The sequence below is a fragment of the Eublepharis macularius genome, chromosome 14 (genome assembly GCF_028583425.1).
Source record: "Eublepharis macularius isolate TG4126 chromosome 14, MPM_Emac_v1.0, whole genome shotgun sequence".
In the NCBI taxonomy this organism is placed as follows: domain Eukaryota; kingdom Metazoa; phylum Chordata; class Lepidosauria; order Squamata; family Eublepharidae; genus Eublepharis; species Eublepharis macularius.
The window spans coordinates 39,746,446-39,765,580 of record NC_072803.1 but is presented as its reverse complement, the minus strand read 5'-3'; the positions used below and the strand labels follow the sequence as shown (position 1 = coordinate 39,765,580).

At 46.3% G+C, this 19,135-nt stretch overlaps 1 protein-coding gene across 1 annotated transcript in view; it reads right to left on the bottom strand.

The window, feature by feature from the left end:
* Positions 1–19,135, bottom strand: part of XPO7 (exportin 7) — an 85,799-nt gene that overhangs the window by 18,519 nt on the left and 48,145 nt on the right. The window contains exons 11-17 of the mRNA XM_054998076.1: positions 14,600–14,772; positions 14,059–14,252; positions 13,478–13,583; positions 11,690–11,825; positions 11,048–11,121; positions 4,086–4,166; positions 2,931–2,994 (exon numbers count right to left, since the gene is read on the bottom strand). Of these exons, the coding sequence (XP_054854051.1) occupies positions 2,931–2,994; positions 4,086–4,166; positions 11,048–11,121; positions 11,690–11,825; positions 13,478–13,583; positions 14,059–14,252; positions 14,600–14,772 (828 nt within the window). The remainder of the gene's footprint in view (positions 1–2,930; positions 2,995–4,085; positions 4,167–11,047; positions 11,122–11,689; positions 11,826–13,477; positions 13,584–14,058; positions 14,253–14,599; positions 14,773–19,135) is intronic.

Sequence of the window (19,135 nt, the reverse complement as noted above, 5' to 3'; positions counted from 1 at the left end):
TGAAATTTGGAAGCTATTTTCAGTAAGAATATAGTACCAGGAAAAAGCCTTATCCAGGTATTAAGAACAGTCTTATCCAGGAAGAGATGGGACACTGAATCAAAGTCTAGAGAAGTTGCTAGCTAGTCTCACTGAGGTAACAGGGACTAGAAAAGCAGTTGCTAATGGTCTGATAGGGCATTTCATGAATTGTGATAGATGAGCGAGAGAGGGTTTGTGAGCTTGCTCCTCTATTTATTCATGTAATGTTTCATGGTCACATGATCTGTGGCCACCCAGACACTGGAAGGCCAATCTAGTGGGCCACAAGAAACTCCAGTGCATGGGTAAACACACCTGACTCCTGCCATGATGGCACTAGTGATGGGCTCCCCAACCCCAAAGGGCGAAAGTGGACCTAGACGTTAGAGGGATAAATACCCCTTGCAGCAAGCTGTGAAGATTTCTCCACCAATGAAATGCATGAGTAGCTTTGAGGATCATGGATCCTTGAGGGGATAGAATGCATGTATATATCACTGCTGCAAAACTCTGGTGAAAGGCTCAACTGAGGGGGTGGTCATGAGTCTTAAAGAGACACTAGATTTAGTGAGCAGGATATTAACTTGGTGACAAAAGGAATCTTTTTGACATGTCTCAGATATAGGATGTGATATTGAGTGTTTTGAGAGGGAGGAATCACTTCCAAGGGTTTGGAATGTGTAATTTTGAAGGAACCCTGACAGGGAAGTGAACTTGATAGCACAGCCTAGACAGTTTATTGGTGAAGACTCAACGGTTGTCCTAGGTTGTGTGTTCCCATGCTGGCATGTATTGGAACAAATTAGAGCAGAACAAAGGAAGTCAAAGTATGGGCTTGGAAGATTTAAAAGGATGTAAGTTGGGCCACTTCTTTCATAAAGACTGGTGGGTGGTTGAAGAGTAGGATCTGCATGCAGAGGACTGGTCACTGGGGAATGGTAAAGTTGGTGCTGACAAGAGCCACAGAACCATGGCGAATAGGCAACATTAGCATCTCTTGGAGAGACCAGCAGATTTCTATTTTGGGACATGCTGTAGGCGTCATCAGTCAGTGCTGAATACACCCTCAAAAAGCAGGTTCTAGATTCTGAGTTTAATTTAGTTGAGAGCAGTGGAGTGAAACCAAGCATGCAATGTAACAAGCTGTGGCCTTTGAGCTATAGTCTGTCATGTGTCTGCATTTATTTACTGCTCAGTAAGTGAACAGCTTCATTCTGGAAGACAAACTATGCTATTGTAGCATCAGTGTCTACTGGCTGAAATTCTGGCTCTTCAACAGTGGTTTAATTTCTATACACAATGAAATGCCCAAATGGATGAGAAGCTGCATTTCCCCCCCCTTCATGACATGCACATTAGGATCATATGGGTGGGGCCAGCAGGCAAAGTTCTTTCGGCTTAGCTCTAGAAGCTTGCTCTGCACAGGTGCATAATCCTACTGGTGCACCAGATCACAATGAATAAAAATGTACACAACAGAAAATATAGCAAAATGCTCATTATTTAGTATCTGTGTAATGATATTTATATAATCTGTAGGAAGCTGTATCTCCTGCCCACACTGAAATCACTAGGCACCAGTACTTGCCATCAGCACCTCTAAGAAAACTCCTGGATCTGTGCCTGCAAGAGGTACAGCTGCAACAAGCCTGCAAAGTGTAGCAGGCTGGAGTACTGGGTGTGAACATGGAAGGTTAGATCCAAACACCCCATCAGCCATGAAGGCTTATTCTTGCAGTTTAGCATTCCCCAGGGGATTGTAGAAGAAGGACAAGTGAAATAACCATAAAGCAGTCTGTATCCAGAAAACGGCTACTGAGTTATGATCTACAACTAGCACTGTTGGAAAGACAGGCTTTCAAGTGCTGTTAAAACAGGTGCCTCTTTAGCAATAAAACAGGCTATTCTTAACCATAACCTCAACATAAGAAACAGAACTTCCTTATCCAGGCTCTACAAATCAGGCTCGCTCCTAGGTTCTGAGGTGTGTCCTTCTCCAGAAGGATGATTTATTTGAGAGATTTTCACATACACACACTTAAGCATTTAGAGTGGTCTTGTAAACCACTACTTGCCTGGTCACCTGTTGCATGAAAGCATCAAGTCCAGGTGATCATGCCCACAGGAAGGCTTTTGTAACCTGGAATAAAGTTAATTCTCTCAGGCTATCAACATCCTTTAGTTGACTAACATAGGTATGATGGACAGGCAGGTTAATAAAAGCTTTTATAGGTAAGCAACTCTTGTGAACTCATTCACAATGCTGATTTAAAAGCTTAAGCCATTCAAAAATCCATAGGTCAAAAGCAGCACTCTGTGAGAAGCAAACCAGATATGCTCTGGTGTCAAGTAGCTTTGGGAGTAAACGCTGCTTGGAAGAGGATGCCATGTTCTGCCCAAGGGGGACTAAAAATCCCAGTCTTCTAGAAATTTTGAAAAACAATTCCATATAGAAAACATTATTGTAGTCAAGTAACAAATCACACATGGTTAACTTCAGAAAGACTGAAGATGTTGGCCATGACTTGAGATGAATGGAGCTTGGGATTTTTCGGAAGGACAAGAGAAAAGGGAGAGGTTCAAAGTGTGACAGAGGTGCTTCATTTCTTCAGATCTTCCACTTTCCATACTAAGCTGCAGCCCTCATTTCTACCCAGCCCCCTGATCTATCTTTCATTGCTAGAGAGACCATCAGGCTTGGGTGCAGGAAAACCCTCAGTATCTAGGAAGAACATTGCATAGAGAAAACAAGGAAAAATACAGCACAAGTAAGAAGCCTTCCGAGAAAACACAAGGTATCAGGATTTAAAGCAAACACAGGAAATGAAAATCATATAAAATAAGCCACTGACTGCTCAAGACCCTGCCCTTGCAGGGAGAATCTTTCGAAGGATGCAAAAACCACTTACTGTGTGATTGTTCAGCATGAACTGCACAGCGCTCAGCTTCACCAGTTTCCTCACACTGCTGTATGTAGAAAGGGTGTTAAGGGAACAGCAATATAGCCCAGAAAGTTATCAGCCTTTTAGAAAACCCTAGAGACATGCTTTTGGGCTGGGAGGTTACAAGCGGTGCGCTTCTTTAGATAAAATAATTGCCTCAGTCACTTGGAAGGAATCTTCACAGGAACCAGGGCCTGCCTAGATCTGCACACTTCTATCCCCAGCTACTACTGGAAGACCTGGTTGACGGGCTAGACTATGAACCTGAGCAGATCCTTTGCCGTGCAACTGCTTAAGGGCCAACGAATGTATTTTTTTCAGAGCGGCAAAGATTATTAATATTCATAACATACAAATATATATTAATGTTATTTGTTTTTACATTAATATAAAGACATACACTATCTTGACTTTTATGTATAAAAATCACACTGACTAGACACTTTGGAAGAGATCTTTCACCTTCATCCGGTTGCAAGCAGCCTGGGGCACTTGCTTGAGTTATTTCAAATTATTTTTCTCAACCATCACCTTCTTATTCTTTATTCATGCCTACTTTTTATTCATGCTAAGGATTGTAGGTTTATCTGTGCCCTATACCATCCAAGCTTTTGGCCAGGATGCTGGAGTAGAAGGTCTTTGGGTTGCCTTACAAATGTGTGTGTGTGTGCGCTAAATAAATATATTTGCATGGTGAGGCTCTCTCTCTCTCGGTGGAGAGATCTGATGTGGGGTAGCAAACCTGCTGCCTCATAAGATGTACCTGCCTTCCTGTGCTCTACTTGCAGCACTTGCTTTATTTATAAATATACACAAATGCCACAGGTCTGCAATTGCCTCTCATCCAAAGGGAGCCAAGCCAGCTGGAATTTCTTGCTGCTCAGAGAAGTGTGTAACAGTATTATGCTATGAAAGCAGCCATGGAATAGCCTGGAATTTGCAGTTACCTCATTGGAAATGGGACAATGGGCACTAATAGGCAGCGAAGAGTCCTGTTACTTGTAATAAACTATAATGCATTTGAGACGGCATCCTAGGATGCATATCTGTGATGTGAAGGAATGACTTAACATTATTATGCAGGCATTGCCCTCAGAGTGGGAGGTCTGCTAAAAAGGATATCCAATGGAAAGGTCGTTGAGAAGCTGCAGTGTCTTGGAGGTGATAGGCTCACATCGTCCCCAGTATTTTAAGTTGGTGATGCTACAAGGAGAAAAAAAAGGCACTTGGGAGAGGCTGCTTTCTTAGCACCGTTCTCCATCCTCCCCCAAAGTCACAGATAACAGAAGCCACAAAATACTAGCATAAAGCCACTGTACTTACATTTGGATGACTAGAAAATTATCCTTCAGATAATCTTCACTACTTGGGTTCCAAAGCTACACTGGCCCAAACTGAGGCCTTTGGAATTCTGTGGCACTGCAGGGCTGATTTCTGCAGCAAGGGCAAGAGAATTCTGCGGCAGTGACAACACAAACCTCTGCAGTTCAGCACCTTCCATAATCAGCGGCAGAATTCTAATAGCCCTTGTGTAGTTATGCCTGCGGCCATGAACCTCAAGACACAGAATGATGGGTTTCAGCTGAGGGAGGGAAGGGGCAGTGAAGTGCTTAAATGAGTGAGGGGGCTTGGTGAAAAGCAAGTCCGGGAGCACTTGGTCTGTTCAACCCTGGTCAAGTTTCCAAGAAGGGAGCAACAGGGTTAACATACCTGTAACTTATGTTCATCGAGTTCTTCTGTGCTGACACACATGGGACTGCGCAGGCGCAGGCCAGCCGCCGGAGAATTTTCTAGAGCTTCCATGGCTCCGAAGGGGCCGTTTGTCGCGCGCCTCAGCGACCGTTTTCCCGCCCAAACGGTCACGTGATCCTCCAGCGACCAACGGCCCCTTCCCTCAGTTCTCCCTTGCCGCCGCTTGACCAACACACCTCAGCCATAACACCTTAAAAACACCAATTTCCGTTACAGCCATCACATTATTGTGCATTGGAGTTCACAGCGGGGTAGGAGGGAGGGTTGTGTGTCAGCACAGAAGAACTCGATGAACATAAGTTACAGGTATGTTAACCCTGTTTTCATCTTCGTTCTTCTGTGCCTCCACACATGGGAGTGTACCAAGCTTCACACAATAAGGAAGGCGGGGGTGAAGTCCAACACAATTTTATTAAACAAACAAGAACAACAATAAATAGATATGCATATATACATCTATGTAAAAATACTGTGTAGGGACACATAAATACTCAATATTTACATATATACACACCCCCAGGTACATATATACACTTTCACTCAAGGGTACCCAACAGGTACGCCAAGAAAGTCATTCCAAAACTCCCTCAGGAAAAAAGGGAGTGTAAGACAGCCTTGGCCACAGATACATCCTGCTCCGCATTGACATCTACGGCGTAATGCCTGACAAAGGTGTCTGCAGAGGACCATGTGGCTGCTTTACAAATGTTAACCAGGGGCACCCCCCTGAGGAGTGCCGAAGAGGATGCTTGGGACCGCGTGGAGTGGGCTCTGACATGAAGCGGGCAAGCCACCCCTGCCAGGGAATAGGCCTTGCTAATGGCCGTCACAATCCACCTAGACAGGGTCTGTGAGGAAGCCCTGCTACCCCTGTCCTTGGCCCCAAAACATACAAACAGGTGAGGACTGGAGCGGAATCCCTTCGTCCTATCCAGGTAATAGGCTAGGGCCCTCTTCAAGTCTAGGGAATGGAGGGCCTTTTCCCCCTTAGAGGAGGGTTGAGGAAAGAATGCAGGCAGTGAGATATCCTGCGAGAGGTGGAAGGCGGACACCACCTTGGGCAGGAACCCGAGGCAGGGACGCAGGACCACCTTGTTGGGATGAAACACAAGAAAGGGAGGGTCAGACCGCAGTGCAGACAGCTCACTGACCCTTCTGGCCGATGTGACGGCCACCAAGAATGCTACCTTGTAGGATAGCACATCCAAGGGGCATGTAGCCATAGGTTCAAATGGAGGCAACATGAGACGTGAGAGCACCAAGGACAGCGACCACTGAGGCACTGGCGCCGACACAGGTGGGTAAAGATTGTACATGCCCTTAAGGAACTGGCGGGATTGTGGGTGAGAAAACACCGTAGCACCCTCTACTCGGGCGTGAGCAGCTGATATCGCTGCCAAGTGTACCTTGAGGGAGGACACCTTCAAGCCCAGGCCACGCAAGTGGCACAAATACTCGAATACAGCCCCCAAGGGACTGCTGTCAGGCACCACTCCTCTGGCAAGTGCCCAGAGCTCAAACCTGCGCCACTTGGCCGCATAAGCGCGCCTAGTGGATGGCCGACGAGCATTCAGGAGGACCTTCTGTACCTCGTCAGTAAAGCCTACAGGGGAGGAACGATCCGCCAAGCCGTTAGGTGCAGCTTCCTGGGATCGTGGTGGACTAGGCTCCCGTTTAGGAGAAGGTCTTGCCGAGGGGGCAGACTCACATACGTCCGTTGGGACATCCGCAGGAGCTTCGGGAACCAAACCTGCCGTGGCCAGAAGGGGGCCACCAGGATGCAGTCCGTCCCGTCCTCCTCTATCTTGCACAGGACCCTGGGAATCAAGGGGAACGGAGGAAACATGTAGTGCAAGCCCTGCGTCCACGTAAACTGGAAGGCATCCCCAATAGAGAGGGGGTCGCTCCCTGCCCTGGAACAGAACGTGTGGGCCTTGGTGGTCGCCGCAGTGGCGAACACGTCTATCACCGGATGACCCCACATCTGGAAGATCGGCTCAACGCACTCTCCGTTCAGTTCCCACTCGTGGTCTAGTAAAGGGGCCCTGCTGAGGGCATCTGCCCGGGCATTGTCTGACCCAGCCACGTGTATAGCTCGGAGCGACACGCCGTTCTTGATAGCCCACTGCCAAGTGAGTGTGGCTTCCCGGCACAGGGCCATGGACACTGTGCCCCCCTGCTGATTCACGTAGTACATGGCAGTCGTGTTGTCCGTCTGCACCAAGACCTGACGATTTCTCAGCAGTGCTGTAAGAGACACAAGTGCGAAACGAATGGCCCTTAGTTCAAGCACATTGATATGGAGGGTCTTTTCCCTGTCAGACCAGACATCCTGCACAGACACATCACTACAGTAAGCCCCCCATCCCAACAGAGAGGCATCAGTGGTAACCGTGATGTCATGGTGTTGATACCCAAAAGGGGTCCCTCTAAATAAGTTGTCATCAGACAGCCACCAGTCCAAGGAGGAGAGGATGACCCTCGGGATAGAGAATTTGAGGGACGGAGGGTGCAGCAGAGCATCGTACCTCCGCACAAACCAGTTCTGGAGAGGGCGCATACGCAGCCTAGCGAAAGGCACCACAGAGGTGGCCGCTGCCATATGCCCTAGTAAGCACTGGATAGTGCGCACAGACTGGAATCGGTTCCTTTTAAACATGGACACTAGACCCCTTAGGGACCGAGCCCTCTCCAAGGGGAGCAGGGCCTTACCCTCCACAGAGTCTAACAGTGCACCAATGTAGGACACCTTGCAATTGGGCACCAGCTTGGATTTCTCCAAGTTCACCAGGAGCCCCAGGCGTTGGCAAGTGCTAAGTACCAAGCCAATGTCCTGCACCAGCCTAGACTCTGATTCAGCTACGATGAGCCAGTCATCAAGGTACGGAAAGATGGTACAGCCTTCTTCCCGTAGGAAGGAAACCACAGGGGCCACACATTTAGTGAACACTCGTGGGGCAGTGGACAGGCCAAAGGGGAGCACCTTATACCGGAAAACCCTTTGCTGGTAAACAAAGCTCAGGTATTTCCTGTGCTCCTTCCTTATGCCCACGTGAAAGTATGCGTCTTTTAAGTCAAGAACCGCAAACCAATCTCCCTGTTTCAGCAAGGCGATCACAGCCGCCAACGTAACCATTTTGAATTTGGTCACCTTGAGGAAGGCATTAAGGCCCCTCAGATCTAAAATGGGACGTAAGCCCCCATCCTTTTTAGGGACCAGGAAGAACCTAGAGAAGAACCCCCTTACAGAGTCCTCATAGGGCAATTCTTCCACAGCACCCTTGGCCAAGAGCGACACGATCTCCGCATCCAGCTCGGCCATAGTGTTATTGACAGCTGTCAGGGGTGAACTGCATCTAGGCAGCTCAACAAACTCCAGCCCGTATCCCATTTCAACAATCGTTAAGACCCATGAGTCAGATGTTATTGACTCCCACTCAGAGAGGAGTGGACTCAGTCTGTCCGAAAAGTTCGGGGATACGGCTGGCGTGACCTGTCAGTACTGCCTCCCGGCGCCCTGCTGATCTTTCTGCTGGGCCGGTTGTTGTGCCGGACGAGGCTTGAAGGGCCGACGCCTCCTCTGCTGTTGTGCGGGAGGGTAAGGCCGCTGCTGGTATGCAGGATACTGCTGGTAGCCCGGCCGCTGATGTTGGTATCTGCCCTGGTAGTGGTAAGGGCCGGACCGGGGAGCGTACCGTGGCCTGGAGGATGGCTTGTCCGCTGGAGCCAGACCCAAAGACCGCGCCGTCTGCCTGTCCTCCTTTTTCTTCTTCAGGGTCTCGTCGGTGGACTTGGAGAACAGCGAGTCCCCTTCAAAGGGCATGCTCTCCACCCTGGAACGCACCTCTTGGGACAGGGCCGTCGACCGCAACCAAGAGTGGCGCCTGAGGACCACCGCCGACGCCATCCCCCTAGCAGCAGTGTCAGCAGCGTGGCTCCCAGCGTTCATTTGCTGTTTAGACAGCCGGACAGCCTCTGTTTGCAGCAGGGACACCACAGCCTTCTGCTCAGGAGGGAGGTCCCGGGTATAGGATGCCAACTTCTCCCAGAGGTACAGCTGGTACCCTGCCATGATGGTCTGGTAGTTGGCAATCCTCAGACCCAGCGAGGCGACGATGTACTGGCGCCTGCCCATGGCATCCAGCTTCTTGCCCTCTTTATCGGCAGGCACCGAGGAGTGACCCGATCGTCGGGGGTTGAACTCCTCTGTGACCAAGGAGGAAGGTGGAGGGTGTTTCACCAACGCCGGCCAGGTGCCCTGCTTGATCTTGTAAAGCTGCTCGATGCGCTTGGACGTTGGAGGTTGATCACAGGGCACCTGCCACACCTTCTCCACAATCTCCTCAATACCCTCGAGCATGGGAAAGCCAACGTACGCCGGATTATCCCCATAGATACGCTTGAGGAGCTTGTCCTTGGTCTGGGGGACTGCCGAAGAGATGTCCATCTCGAGAGCCTTGGCCATCCTTGCCATCTGGTCGGCGTAGATGCGGAGGTCCTCGAATGGGGAGTCCGCAGATGGCACTAGCTCCTCAGCTGGCGATGGTTCGGACCAGGACTCCGACTGGTAGCCGCCAAAGCTCTCCACATCCTCCTCATCGGAACCGAGCTGGGATTCCGGAACCTGGAGCGGAGGGGGAGCCCACGCCGACCTCGATGTCGAAGGCCTCGGTTCCGACACGGAGAAGCCCGCAGGTGCCCCCTCCCATTGGCAACGGTATGGCGAGGGGAGGTAGGAGGCCTGTCGATGCCGGGACGCAGTGGACCGGACTGATCGGACACTGTCCCCCGAACCATGCCGCTCACGACCGACCGGAGGTGGAGACGGACGGACAGGCGACGGACGGCTCCGACGAGGAGACGGGCTCGGTTCCAGCCTCGGCGACCGAAGGGCAAGCGACGGTCGGCTCCGACGGTGCGGGCTCGGCTCCGGCCCCGACGAGAACTCTGCGGGCACCGTCTCGAAGGCCATCGGATCCGGCACCGGCACGGAGATGTCTTCTGGCTCCGGGGAGCCCAGATGAGGGGAAGGCGTGTGAGGAAGCACGATGACCTCCTCCTGAGGAGCGGGACGCGGCGACCGATGATGCTTGGTCTTCTTCTTCTTCTTCGCTGGTTCCGAAGAAGACCTCGGAACCGACGCGCTCCTCGCCTTCGAAGGGGACCTCGGCTTCGACCTCTTAGGCTTCATCGGAACCGATCCGGCCGTCGGTTCCGACCGGGGACTCGGTACCCGGATCCTCGGTTCCGACGTAGGTCTCGGATCCGACCTGGTAGATGACGCGCTACGGGGCGGCCGCACCGGTCCCTGCGCTGGAGAGGCCGCTCTTGACGCCGAGGTACTCGGGGGACGCGGTTTCGACCCCGACCTCGCGGAGGCCACTGAGCCAGCTCTTGAATGCCGTTCGGCAGAGGGGCTAGGGCCGGCCTTGGGGGAGGGCAACGGAGCGCCTCCGGACATGACCTTCTGCCACAGGGAGGAGTTCAGTCGGGCCTTGCGCTCCTGCCGGGCCTTGCTGGTGAAGCCCTGGCAAATCTTACAGGCCGACACATTATGGGTCTCCCCCAAACAAAACAGGCACAGTTCATGGCCATCGGTCTTGGCCATTTTCGTGTGGCATTGGAGGCAATGCTTGAAGAGAGCCTTTGAGGCCATCTTCAGGGGCACGCGAAAGGAAGGTCAAAAACAGTCCGAGTCAAATTACCGAGTCCACAACAAAGTCCAAAACGAGATCCGAAGAATAGTTGAGGTCATGAAGTCCGAAGTCAAAAGCCAAGCAATCAGTCAGAATAAAGCACGAAGCACAAAAAGCACAGAGCAACGAAGCTCACGTTCTCTCCAAGCGGCGGCAAGAAGAGAACTGAGGGAAGGGGCCGTTGGTCGCTGGAGGATCACGTGACCGTTTGGGCGGGAAAACGGTCGCTGAGGCGCGCGACAAACGGCCCCTTCGGAGCCATGGAAGCTCTAGAAAATTCTCCGGCGGCTGGCCTGCGCCTGCGCAGTCCCATGTGTGGAGGCACAGAAGAACGAAGATGAACTTCAACTATCTAACACTAAGCAATATTACTGGGGAAAGGGGATTTTGCAATGTCCACCCCGCCCCATTCTTTCTTGGTAGTTGATCAGCATTCACAATGAAGTTGGCTTTAAACAGCTATCCTATCAAGCTATGCTCTCATTGGAAGGAGAAAACTTTTTTTTACAGAGGGATATCTAGTAAGAGCTCTATGTGCATGGGCTGCTGGAGCACATATGCCAAACTACTGCATGTGAACTATGAATCTGATGACAGGCACCCTCTTTGGAGGTGGAGGAGTGGCGGGGCACTTACATTTTTCCTATGAAGACACTCAGGACCATGGTCTCATCATTCAGCCCCAGGACCTCTGAGAGACGGCGGTACAGCTAGAAGTGGAAAATAAAAAGCAAGTGGAGAAGAAATCAACGGAATGTGCAATTTCTCCTGTAAAATCCTACATTTATGCCACTTTCCTTGCAGTAAAAAACAGGCACTAACACACTCCATTGAAAATTCTAACAATGAACTAGCTGCCTGCTTGATAGACTCAGTTGATGCAACAGGGCCCAGGCCCACTTTCCTCCAATAATCTCAGAGCCATGCCATTTTATTGGTTAGCCCCTGGTTTGGCTGTACAACACATCCTCCTGCTGCCTTGGCATTCCAGGTAGAGAAAGTAATCTTCATTTTCTCTGCAACTAAAGTGCTCTTCAAGCCATTATCCCAAAGGAGGAAATTTTGAACACTTCAGCTGCAAAATAAGCAGATTTCTAATTCTGGGATTGGGAGGGGAGAAGGCAGTAACAACGGTCAATTGTCAAAGGTCACAAAAACACAAAGCAACAGTAGGAAACAAAGGATTTTATTGCCTAAATGCAGTTAGGATGTAACACAAGAAAACATGACAATATTCTAATGATGAGAATACCATATGCCCGTAACAAGAGGATTTACCTTTGAGGATTTCTGCACTTGGTCTCCAATGTAGATCTTCCGAAACTGCTCAAAGAAACTCAGCATGGCAAGCTCCAGCTTCTCATTGCCTGCCTGAGCCAGACGCGAGTCAGTCAAGTTCATGAGCTGAAGAACCCTAGGAAGGGAGAGGAACAAGGCAACAAGTCAAGGGGACAGAAGGGCAGGCAACATCATCAGCTACCCTCTTTCACCTGCAAAGGAAGGAGCAGGGTTTGCTGAGCGTAGGCAAAAGCTAACAGTCAGCATCAAATAAAGACATACTCCACTTTTTTACAGGAGGCCAGAAGGATTAGTTCAAAGGCAGCCTCCTGACTCATTTCACACTAGATTAAAGCTGAAGCCACAGCAAATACAGGTTAACAGAGCAGGAAAGTCAAGTGTCACTAGCAAGCACCAGACACAAGGCCAAGCAGTCTAGGCTTCACTTAGCAGGGGGTGGGGAGGAAGAAGAGAGACTCAGACAGGCTTTGCTCTGGCTCACTAGTGCCTAATTATCAGCAGTTCAACTCTGCTGCCACAGTTTGCAGTGATAAGACTAAAACTTGATGGTGCTCAGAGGGAACCTTTGGCCAGGCTCCCAGACTGCTATACTCTTTGTGGGCTCAAAACTCCTCGAAGAACATTACTCTAGCCCAAATCTTATGTTTGAATGACGAAAGAAAGGCTTAGGCTCATTTATGGATACTGGCCTGTGTGCAATTTTAAACATTCAAATGCAAAAAGATGCTTTTTTACCCAATGGATTTCCCCCCTTGGAATACACAATGAGTTGGATCCAGTGGAAGAGTTGATAGGGTGGATCTTTGCTCATCTTTCTGAAGTAACCTGCTGTTTGCTCTCCTAGGATTGGCAGACTCAAGGACAAAACATGCCACAAGACGAGGTGCTGTAGCCACATGGAGGAATCACTCTTCCACTTGTGGCTTGCATCAGCAAAGGAAGGAGGGCAAGGTAATTTTTACTCGATTCCTCCTTGTTCCTGCAGCATCCTGTCCTGTGGTACATTTTGTTCGTGGGATTCTCCTGGTCCTCAGAGAGGAGTTTCAGGTCAAATGGCAAGAAGGGAAAGGTAGGAGAAGATCTGCCGTGCTAATTCTTTCCACTCTTCTGCTGGCTCCAACCCAGTGTCATTGGCAAAATAAACCTCTACGTGAAAGTTGACATGAAACACCTATGAAGGATCAGAAAGTGGCTTAACATTAAAATCCCACTCAGGTTGGGTTTGGTTTGAAGAAGGCTGAATGTATGCTACATATGAACATGTACAAAAATACTGAGCCGAGTAAAATGGAATTCTGCAACCTGCCTAAATTATGCAAATCACCTGCTTATTCTGTGTAAATTATTCTGGCTTTGCTAGTCATGGGAGTGGGACATCAACCTATTTCAAGCTTCCCCCAGCTGTTAAGTTTTGCCCAAATACTGGCCGCAAGGATCATCTTCACTACTATCAAAGATATGCTTTTAACTGAAAGGAGATTCTCAGGATGCTGGATTCTGCCCACAATTACAACGTATGATCTCATACAGAATGCACAGTCTATAATAATATAGAAGATAGGATTGTCCACAACAAAGAGTGACACTGACTACGGATTTCTTACCCAGCTACCACAGACATTAGTTTCACTGTTTGTCAATCTTTCCTTATGGCCCTTCCTAAGTCAAGAGTTTTCAGCTTGGAAATAGTGTGTGGCACAAAGGGAGTGTGTGAAGCTATCCTTCTAGGAAGGCTCACAAGAGGCTCAGGAGTACAGTGGTTCCTACCGACAAACCAGCTCGCCATCCATTGCATCCTGCTCATCTGTGCTGGCAAAAGATACCCGGCCACCGATCACAGCACCAATGATATAGACAAGCCACGTCAAGCGCCCTGAAATCAGAAGAGGCCAGAGTTCAGATCCACAGAAGCTATTCACTTTAAAACCAACATGAAGGCATAGAAGATTTCACATCAATGACAGAAAGGATAAACTAGACCACCTACTGGGGAGGGCTGGATTTAAAGGGAAGGAGAGCCACAATTTTCTGAGAACCTGCTGAATTGCTCTGCTTTTTTCCCCTCCCACAGGTGCCTCTGACAAGTGGACTCAGTTTAATAGTTTTATTTATGCTACTTGCACTACACTGCTCTTCAATTTGTGCACAAGGCAAATGTATGCCTTGTTTTCTACTGTGTTTAAAGGAGCTAATAAAGATCTAAATGGAACAGGAACTAAGCTCCCAGATTTACCACACATTAATACAGAACTGCACAAAGCCCTTACGGCTGGCTACTAGGTTCAAGAGCAGTACCTATGACAGTTTTGACAGTAAAGCTATGCTGCTGCAGCCCTTTAGGCACACACCTTCCTGCACTGCTACATCCACAGGAATGGCTGTCGCACTCTGTAAGAGCTCTTGGTAGGTCTGGGCCGATTGGTCAAATAGCTGCACGAGGAGAGCACAGGTCTTCTCATATTCACAGCGTCCAATGGTGGACAACTGGTCTAGCTGCTGCTGCACTAGACCCGTGTCATCCAGTGGATCTTCCAAGCCGTCTCTGTAAATGGAAGAAAGAGCAAGGCAGAAGATCAAAAACACTGTTTGTAGCAGATTGAATAACCTCACTTCCCACCAAATAGAGGTTCTTTCCCTCTGCCACAAGCTTCACCATAGGTCCTCAAGCCACATATTCTTTGCTTGAGAGTTCCATAGTTTTTCAATTTTCACTGGAGCTCATCAATGGGACCTTGGGAGCGTTTGAAGCATTTAGGATATGTCAGAAACTCTCATAAGAGTTCCTTCTGGTGCTATCTTGTCACTTTCAGAAATTTGGGGGCCAAAGAAAGCAGAAAATGTCTACTAATGCTCTCCTTCCCCAACTGGAGACTGTTTCTTAGCCTCTACCTCAATATGATGTGCACAGACTCCAGCCTGGAGGTGATGTAAGCTTTGGTGACTTCAGGCGTGTATGTTTCCAGCATGTGTGGCTCTGTTGCTTTGACATAAGGAACGGATGCTGCTAATCGCTGCCACAGACTTAGGAGATAGTGTACGCTGTTTGGAGCAAATTCCCAATGCTGCAGAAACAAAAGGAAGGAAGCGGTTCAACCGTGCTGAACGCTGCTTTCATGTTTGCCACTGCTACCATTATGCTAGTCTGCTTTTCACTCTGTTTCAAGCACTTCTGCCTCCTGTCCAAAGGTACACAAGGCAGTTTACAGACAGTATAATGTAATTAACATTATCAGCATTAAAGTATTTGTTGTTCCAAAACTGCAGCAATAAACTGACCATAGGTTCTTGCCAACATCAAAAGAATATTACAAGAACAGCTGACAGCAATGAATAATAAAGAATTGGAGTGGAATCTTAAAAGACTGAATCAAAAAGGGTTTGAAGGTGCAAACAAACCTGGGAAATATTTGGCATGGCAATTGAAAAAAAGAAAGGAAAAGAAAATAATAAATAAAATATGTGAAGATAACAAAACGTATTTGGAACAGACATCCATTAGTAGAGCCTTCTATAAATTTTATGCTAAATTGTATAATAAGAAAGAGGTGAATAAAGAATCAATAGTGACATATTTGGAGAAAATGAAGCTCCCAGTAATCTCGGAAGCGTGGAGAGACAGACTGAACAACGAAGTAACGGATGAGGAAATAAAAACGGCAATACAATCAACAAATTTGGGAAAGGCGCCAGGGCCAGATGGACTTACAGCTAAATTTTATAAGACAATGGCCAACGAACTGGTACCATTCCTAAAAGAAGTGATCAATGGAGTATTAAAGGATCAACGGATTCCAGATACCTGGAAGGAAGCTAACATTTCATTGATCCCCAAAGAGGGCCAAGATTTGACTAATGTGAAAAATTACAGGCCCATATCCTTACTTAACAATGACTATAAAATCTTTGCGAAGATACTGGCAGAGAGAGTGAAGGGATGGCTTTCGGAAGTTATTGAGGAGGAACAAGCAGGTTTTTTACCTGGTAGACAAATCAGAGACAATTTAAGGACAGTGATTAATGCTATTGAGTATTATGATAAGCGTTGTGACAAAGAGGTTGGTTTCTTCTTTGTTGATGCTGAAAAAGCGTTTGACAATTTGAACTGGGACTTTATGTTTGCCACTATGGAAAAGCTACAAATGGGAGAAAGATTCATAAGAGCAGTTAAAGAAATCTACAGAGACCAGAATGCAGCAATTGTGGTGAATGATGAGACTACTAAGAAACTGACTATAAGTAAAGGAACAAGACAAGGTTGCCCGTTGTCTCCGCTGTTATTCATTTTGGTATTGGAGATACTGATGATACAAATACGACAAGATGAAGAAATCCGCGGAATAAAAATAAAAGACTTTTCTTATAAGGTCAGAGCATTTGCGGACGATATAATGTTAATTGTGGAAGACCCAATGGAGAATATGCCAAAAGTGATAGAGAAGATCAAGGAGTTCGGAGATTTGGCAGGGTTTTATATTAACAAAAAGAAGTCAAAGATACTATGCAAAAATATGACTAAGCAAAAACAACAACTGTTAATGGAAATAACGGACTGTGAAGTAACAACTAAGGTGAAATATTTGGGAATTGAACTGACTGCAAAGAATATAGATCTATTCAAAAATAACTATGAAAAATTATGGACTCAGATTGAGCAAGATTTGATCAAATGGAATAGATGGAATTTGTCATGGTTGGGAAGGATTGCAGCAGTTAAGATGAACGTGTTACCAAGAGTAATGTTTTTGTTACAGACAATACCAATTATCCGAGACTCTAAGCAGTTTGAAAAATGGCAGAGGAAAATATCAGACTTTGTTTGGGCAGGCAAGAAGCCTCGAGTGAAAATGAAAGTTTTACAAGATGCAAAGGAAAGAGGCGGAATGCAACTGCCCAATCTAAGACTTTACTATGATGCAATCTGCCTAGTGTGGCTGAAAGACTGGATGACGCTGAAGAATAAGAAATTATTGGCCCTAGAGGGATATAAAAAAATATTCGGATGGCATGCATACCTATGGTACGATAAAGTAAAAGTTAACTCTATGTTCCTACATCATTATATACGGAAAAGCCTATATGCAACTTGGAAGAAGTACAGAGATTTTTTACAAGAAGGAACCCCCATGTGGGTGGTTCCATATGAAGTAATAGATCCGAGAGCTGTCGATACTGAGCAACAGTGTTTAACATATAAGGAGATAACCCGAATAGAATCTTCCAAACTTAAAATAAAGACACAGGACGAGTTATCACCCAACTATGATTGGTTTCAGTATAGGCAGATCAGAGATCTCTACAACTCGGATTGTGCAAAGGGAGGCATAAGAACAGAGAATTCGGAACTAGAGCGGACACTTTTAAAAGAGGGTAAGAAGGAAATTTCCAAGGTATACCAAGTACTGTTGAAATGGTATACTGAAGATGAAATAGTTAAAGTACAAATGGTGAAGTGGGCCATAAATTTTAACAAAGAAATAACAATGGAGGCATGGGAACACTTGTGGAAAAACACAATGAAGACTACAACGTGTACTAATATTAAAGAGAACATTTACAAAATGATCTATCGCTGGTACATGACACCAAAGAAGATTGCGCTAGGGAATTTGAACATTTCTAATAAATGCTGGAAATGTAAAAAACATGAGGGCTCTCTGTACCATATGTGGTGGACGTGTGAGGTAGCTAGGCAGTACTGGGGAGAAATAATAAAAGTAATAAGTGAGATTCTACAATTTCAAATCAATAAGAACCCAGAACTCCTGCTACTGAACTTGGGAATGGAGAATATTCCAGCCCAATATAGAACATTGCTATTTTACATGACAGCAGCGGCTAGACTTTTGTATGCGCAAAAATGGAAAGTACAAGAAGTGCCAACTATTGAGGACTGGACTTACAAATTGCTGTATATGGCCGAAATGGATAAAATGACAAGAAAATTGAGAAATCTGGACCCAGGACAGTTCAACACAGACTGGGAGAAGCTGAAGCAATATGTGTTGAAGAAATGGGAGGTGGGAGGAGAACTGTGGCAGTTTGAGAATTATTGAAACATGACAAAATGTAGAGGGGGGTGACTTTACCGGAGGGTAGAGAGAGAAATGAAAATGTCTAAGCAGTTATCTTGTTAGATTGTTATATATAGAAAAATATACAGAATATGGATAGAAAATAACTAACTATAAGGACCGACTAGTTAATATTGTTTCTGGTATAAACGTGTAACATGTTAAACTGAATAAGTCTACCTGAAGAAATATATGGATCAAATTGATTGATAACTTTTGATGATAGTTATATAGATGTATAATTAAAGAAAGAGGAAATTAATAATATAATTAAATATAACTAAAGTAGAATGAAGACAAGATAGGTAAAAAAAGTAATACACAGAATATAAGTTAAATTGGTTGACTTATATGAATGCATGGATTATATGGTTTATATGGTATACGGTTTATAGAAATATTCGAAACCAGGAAATTATGAAATTATGAAAAAAGGGACAAATTGTTTGTCCAATATGGAAGAAGGGACTTAAAGATAGGGTACAGAGTATTAAAAATAGTTAAAGAATTATTGCTTAGATTAAAGGGAAAGTATATATTTGTTAGATAGATGAATTCAAAATGAGTAAGGGAAAAGGGACAAAGGGTTGGAAAACTGTTGGAAGTCTACAAAAAAGGGGGGAAAGGGAGGGGGTTAGAAATTGGGAAACGGGAATTGATTGTAATGTGAAATCAAATGATTCTAATTCCAATAAAAATTTTATTAAAAAAAAAAGAATATTTGCAGAAGTGATAAAAATAGATTTAAATGCAGACTAAATTAAAAAAGAACTCTGTAACTAACTTTATTTTATTTATGTTATTTATAGGCTGGCTTTCTCACTGAGACTCAAGGCAGATTATGTCAATACAATCCAATAAACAATGCAACAGGATTAGTAAAATCCCAGAAGCAATAAAAGAGTAAAAAAATAAACAGTAAAAGCTAGAGAATAAAACAGACACACATTAAGAATAATCAGAAGTCCAGAGATTAAAAGATTCTAAGTAAAACACAAACAACAAAAGGCCTGGTAAATAAACACATCTTTGGCTGGTACCCAAAACTTTGTAAAATTGGTGCCAGCAGAATACCTGTGGACAGGCTGTTACATAGTCAAGATGCCACCACAGAGAGAATTTGGTCTCATATGGCCACACAGAGCAAAGCTTCTGCAGAACATACCATTGAGCTGTTCACATGAAAGCAAGAGGTCCTTTTGGGACTGACTCTTGCACAGCACGAGAGACTAATAAAATGAGAACTATTTAAGAGGCTAGCAGATGACATCTGATTACCCTGGCGTTTCTAAAGTGTAACCCATGCTTTGAGTGACTGCCCCCCACCTGAGATTTTAGAATCAGAATGCTGTAA